Source organism: Xiphophorus hellerii, chromosome 18 (assembly GCF_003331165.1).
Source record: "Xiphophorus hellerii strain 12219 chromosome 18, Xiphophorus_hellerii-4.1, whole genome shotgun sequence".
In the NCBI taxonomy this organism is placed as follows: domain Eukaryota; kingdom Metazoa; phylum Chordata; class Actinopteri; order Cyprinodontiformes; family Poeciliidae; genus Xiphophorus; species Xiphophorus hellerii.
The window spans coordinates 29,083,644-29,089,643 of record NC_045689.1 but is presented as its reverse complement, the minus strand read 5'-3'; the positions used below and the strand labels follow the sequence as shown (position 1 = coordinate 29,089,643).

General features: G+C 41.1%; 1 protein-coding gene across 1 annotated transcript in view; it reads right to left on the bottom strand.

The window, feature by feature from the left end:
- Positions 1-709: 709 nt before the first annotated feature.
- The window catches only part of rtn4rl1b (reticulon 4 receptor-like 1b), a 199,776-nt gene continuing 194,485 nt past the window's right edge, over positions 710-6,000 (bottom strand). Inside the window, exons 2-3 of the mRNA XM_032545501.1 lie at positions 5,042-5,493; positions 710-3,409 (exon numbers count right to left, since the gene is read on the bottom strand). Coding sequence (XP_032401392.1) covers positions 2,525-3,409; positions 5,042-5,493 — 1,337 coding nt within the window. The 3' untranslated portion in view covers positions 710-2,524. The remainder of the gene's footprint in view (positions 3,410-5,041; positions 5,494-6,000) is intronic.

The window sequence follows — 6,000 nt, the reverse complement described above, 5'->3', positions numbered from 1 at the left end:
CGCTTGTCTTTGGTAAAATATCGCAAGCCATTTCTCCCTCTAGTGTTAGACTTGCATGTTGCGTGCCCTCCGTTGTAGTCCACTTCTTGTTTATGGGACGGTCTCCAGTCCGCTTGCACCCACATATGCATTTGAACCGCAACAGAGACCTTGGTTTTTAGGCTGTTTTGGTTTATTTAGCTTGCGCATTCATACTTCCCCAAATGAACCAAACTTTCGAGGCAAATGAACTAGAGTTTGATTTAAGGGTTGGTAGGAATGCACCTTAATATGCAAGACAATAGTCGAGAAAATCTGCATATTCCATGTGATATTCTTAATTGTTATAACTTAAAGACCACTTTGATGAAAGAACAGCTTTCTCCTAGCGTCCTGTTGGCCTTGATTTTAGTTTGAGTTTTTTTTCCCCCCGGTGGTTGCTGGAAAATTCTAATACTTACTCTTTGTATTGTTGGACAGTCTTTTAGATGTGTAGGAAGCCGAGGTCTAGTTAATGAAGGCAGAAATAGTTCAGCCGGTAGCATCTAATCAGAGACACGTGGCAAAGTATTGCACAGACAAACAGAGAACTGAGTGAGAGCAAACCCTAAAATATGCTGACAGAATATATCTTTGTTTAAAATAGATTCAGGGGAACGTTGTTTTTTTTCTGTTTCCCCCCACATTAGCCAAACGCAGCAAGAATAAAAAGTCATACAGACTGCAACGGTAGACATAAGAAGATATAGACTTTAATATCTTTATAAACATTTTTGTGCTGTTTTCAATGATAACTTACTGAACAGTTTATCCATGGTAAAGAAAAAAAAAGATGAATAGCCATACAGCAAGAACGAGAAAGAAAAGGATGAGGAACGATTCAAAATGACGGCTCTAAAAATAGAAACATGAAAAATAAAGAAGTCAACAGAACAACTCAAACGCTCCCCTTGATGGGAGGAGCCAGAAAACCCTGTTATCATTGTCGATGTCACTGATACCGTTTTTTCTTGTAGTAATACAGTAGAATGATTATCAGCACTGTGAGATGTCCTCTCGTCTCCGTCGTTACTGATACAGTTCACGCCGTCGATACAAACACTTTTATTTGAACTTGTGACATATTTCGAGGGAGGCACGAAAGCTCCAGAAGTACAGCGAGTCTTCCCGTAACAGTTTTGCACTTCCCTCTTCAAAGACGAACCGTCTTGTAATGAAATCCTCGTCTCCACGGGGAACCGCAACGGTACATGAAGAGGCACAACTCTGCTTGAGCCCAGTTGGAAAGTTGCTCCTTTTCAATTGTTCCCTTTAACTGTTCATTGAGTTATTTAAGGTATGCCCGTGTTTTGTTTTTTTTTGTTGTTGTTTTTTTGAAGGAGTCCTGTTTTGTGTGTACCTTTTGAGGTTGAGCGATCAAGGGAAAAGAAAAAAGCAAAATGGCTCCTCGCACTCTTTACGAAGAAACCCAGAAACTTCACCTCTGACCTCTAAGGCTCCTCTTGGCCCTGCAACAGGGTGTGTATCGATAGGTCCGTTTTGTGTCGTAGGAAAAAAAAAAACAATCAAATGAACAACATCTTACACAAGATATAGACAGACTCCTCGATATTCACAGCTTGATCCCCCCAAGAGACGCACGTTTCCAAGCAGATGAAAATAGCAAATGGCAATCCTTGTCATCATGAAGCAATTAGCAGCTTAATCTTCAGTTGCACAGAACAGAAGAGATGTTAATGAAGATGGAAGAGAGAATAGTGTGCAGAAATACTGTGCAGGCAGAAGGTAGATTAGCACACGAAAAAAGTAACAAAATGTCTAAGAAATATATTTCTATCATCTGCTACAGCTTAGTAACTCTGTGTGAGTTTAATGGCTGTTCTCTTTATGGCCAATACAATCTAAAGGCAATGGGGTTTTTATTCAAAACCTTTCAGTTTGATATTCATTGAGAAACTGCTGGCATTCCAACGCTTTAAAACAAGGAGTTGCACTTTACAAAATTTAGAACAGAAAGCTATTAAAAGCAAAAAAAAGTCTCAAACGGAATTATTTGTTGATTCCTTGCTGTCAGCGTTACCATCTTCGACACAACGAAGCTAAAGCTAAATGGACTATTTGAAGACATTCAGAGCCACTTAGCTAGCAAGTGTTAGCTTGAGTTATCTTATGTCTCTTACCCATACTTTCTTTTTATTGAATTTTGGTTATCCAAGCTCTGGTCGAGTAAAAAAATAAAATAAAACACCAAGATGTATGGTGAAGAAATCATACTGGCATTGGCAGTGCAAGCTTAGTTTGCATTGACTTCTGATCATTTTCAGTCTGACATTTTGTGCTCTGAATCTTTCCCTCACAAATGATTGATGCTTTTTGATATCGTCTTCAGTTTGAACAATAAAGCTCCCTACAACATTTACACATATAGTCACATTCACACACATACATAAGAGACACAGGCCTTGTAGTGCAGGAGCAAGAGAGAGGTCTTGAGGGCTGTGCTTTGCCTTTTTTTGTCTGTTAGATTTGTTAAACCCTCTGAAGGTCAGCGGAGAATGTGGTCGATATTTGTCACTATCAAGGCCACAAAGAGTGCTTGGATATGTAGTGAAGCCTTGGATGAGAGGGCCTTATTGTTGGCTTGTTGTACCCCACTGGGGGGGCGAACAGTGGTCCGAGGACACTTGTGCTTTCTCTGTGTGACTGTGCCATCTGGGGATGTGTGGTCATGTTTTCGTCCCTCTGTGAAATCATGGGAGGAATCATCCTTTTCTGACATGACCTCCTTTGAGTGGTGAACCTCGTTGTCACCCTTCTTCTTGCTCCCTCGATTGCGAGGCTTTGTACAGTTTTTAGGGGGCCCGGGTCTCGAGGGATCCACGATGTGGGTCTGATCTCCGGAGCCAACTGCGACTCCACGGTTCATGGAGGGATTGACCGTGCCAGAAAGATTGTTAGTCTGCGATCTGGACTCAGAAACCGTCGAAGAACAGTTGGAGAAGTCCTCCATGCGCAGCTCTTTGAGGTCTTTCCCAACCATGTTGACCGGGGCCTGGCAGCCGACCGAAGAAGTCGAACCTCTAAACCTTTTCAGCCATTCCCAGAGCGAAAGGGCTTTGCAGTCGCATGACCAGGGGTTGTCGTTGAGGCGCAAGTATTCCAAGGCAGGAAGCATGTCCAGGCACTGTCCAGACAACTCCACGAGGGTGTTGTTGAACAAGTAGAGGGTGGTGAGGCGTTTCAGGTCGTGAAAGGCCAAACGGTCGATCCACTCGATCAGATTTTTGTGCAGAAGCAAACGGTCCAAGGCTCGAAGTCCTCTGAAGGTGTTCTGGTTGAGGCTCCACAGACGGTTTCCGTGGAGGAACAGGTGGCTGAGGTTGTGGAGATCCATAAATGTGTCATCCTGCAGATACTTCAGGTGATTATCCTGAGAAGACACATAGTGGATGGATTGTAATTGTAATGTCTTACTTTGCTGTTGATATTAAAACCTAAACTTATGTCCACGTGGCACAAGGTTGCAACAAGCACTCAATATAATACATTTTATATTCCAAATAAAAGTTGTTGCCAAGTTTTCTGGGATTAAACAAATAGAACTAATTTTGGTAGTTTAACTAAGCTAAAACAAGAAAGTTTGATCTGATTTGACTTCAAACTATGAGCTAATTTTTTTTTTAATTCAGATGTAAATATCTGGTTTCAACGGTAGCTGATAATTACATAATTAGCCACTATTAACACAGAAACACAGTAAATACAAAATTGGCATAGTTTGTAATCACCCATAGTTTGGTATCTTAAGTCTGTGATGCATGGTTTCGTACATTTGGAGTTGGATTTAGATAATTTCAGAATCTAGAATCGGCATGACTTGACAGAGGTGTGCTTTTGTTTTTACCACGAGCGTACATGAACAAGTTTTAAATTACTACTTAGACATGGCAATCATTTTCCATGTTGTCAGCGCTCTTCTGTCAGACTCTCATGGTGTGACATTAATCAGTAGAGACAAAGCTCACCTTGATTAATATATATTAGCTGTTCCAGACTTTCACAGAAACAGCATTTGTCGACCCAACAAGAGTCGATGACTATGTTGGGTAGTTTAGCTCTTGTTTTCTAACCTTTGGAGCATCTTCTCATTTATCTTTAAAGAGAAAACAGCCAGAGTCTTCCGTCAACAGTTTCATGGCCTCACCCCACTGTCAGTGACGGATCATTTATAAAACATTTATAGAAACAATGCAACCCCACTTAGTAGTATGTCTCAAAACTACAGAATATCCTTGAAATCTGATTGGCTCCCTACACCAGAGCTTGTTCACATCATATCTTATATAGATCAGTGTTTTGTCACCTACTTCATGTCAGTTGATGTATATGATTTTTATTAATAACAAAACACAACCTCAAACTACTGCACAAAAAAACTCTTTATAAAGGCGAAAAGAGGGTAATTAAGTAGTTGTTTGCAATTTGTAGTCTAACCATTTGATAATTTTGACTTAAAGTTGATAAGTTGAACAGAGTTAGCACAACAGTGATAAATATAGTTAAGCAATGCTAGGCTAATCGTGTGACAAGAACAATTTAAGCCCCTGTCGCAAACAGCTACAGGTGTTTCGACTTTGAGTAAGTTGAATAGAGTTAGCACGACAATGCTAAAAATAGTTGTTTAAGCAACACTAAGCTAAGCAGGTTAATCATGTGACTAGAAAATGTAGCCTGTGCCCTAAGCCGCTGTAACAAACGGCTACAGGTGTTTTGACTTTAAATTGATAAGTTGAATAGCGTTATTATGACAATTCTAAAAATAGTTGTTTATGCTATGCTAAGCTAAACGTGACTAGAAAATGTAGCCTGTACCCTAAGCCACTGTAACAAACATTCTAAACAGATTCATGTGTTTAGTTTGTTTAGATATTTAGATGAAATGTTCTATTTCAGTGTGCCACCCTTCTACACGCCCTGACTCTGAATTCTTGGATGGCGTGTCAACAAAAACAAAACTTAAGGTCAGAATTCAAAGTTTTAACAATGTCTGTTCGAAATGTACCTGCAAATAGAGGTACTGTAGATTCCGAAGGCCTTTGAAGATGTTGTTCGGAAGTGAACTGAGACCACAGCGGTACAGGTGAAGCGCGCTGAGCCGATTCAGGCCGTGGAAGGTATCTTCGGCCAAAGAGCGCAGGTGGCGGTTATCTCCGAGGTCCAACTCCTCCAGCAACGTGAAGCCGTGGAAGGTGGACGGCTCTATGTACGTGATGTTGTTGGAGTAGATCCACAGAGTGACCGTGTTTGGGTTGAAGTGCCCTCGTAGCAGGCGGTGGATTTTGTTGTTTTGCAAGAAAATGCGCTCGCTGTCCGGAGGGATGCCGTCAGGGATCGACAGGAAGTTGTGGGCCTGACAGGAGACAGTACTGGGCGCAGTGTAGCATATGCAGTGACGGGGGCAGGACCAGGAAAACTTGAGGCCACAGAGAACCAGCAGGAACTCCAGCCCACAGCCTGTAGAGAACAAAGACGGAGACGGAGGTTAAAGGTGCTGTCCCACAAAACAAAAATATGAGTGAATAAGAGCAAACCAAACCCGAACATATTGACCATTTTGATGAATTTAGACCAGCAAAGTATCAAGAATTTCTTTTGCTGCTCTTCTGTCATTATTATGTTTAGCAAAACTAAAAAAGAGGAAAGATGACTTTGCTTTTATTCATGAAGTAAAATTAGCTCAACTCTGTATTTCAAGCAGCATTTAGTTCACCAAACCCAATCAGATTTTGTCCCAGTGCCTGACACCAGGTCAGTTTTGTCACGGCTTCTGTGCTCAGTTCAACAGGGTAGTTCAGGTTTTGTGTTTGTTAGAGTTTGCTTTATTTTGTTGCGTCAGTTGGAATAAAATCCATTGTAATGCATCCGATACACTTTCTGTAAAACAAGATATGAGCCATAAAGACTTTCCTACACAGTACTTCACACTCTAAATCTGTTTGGCTATCTCAGTATGAGTGAATA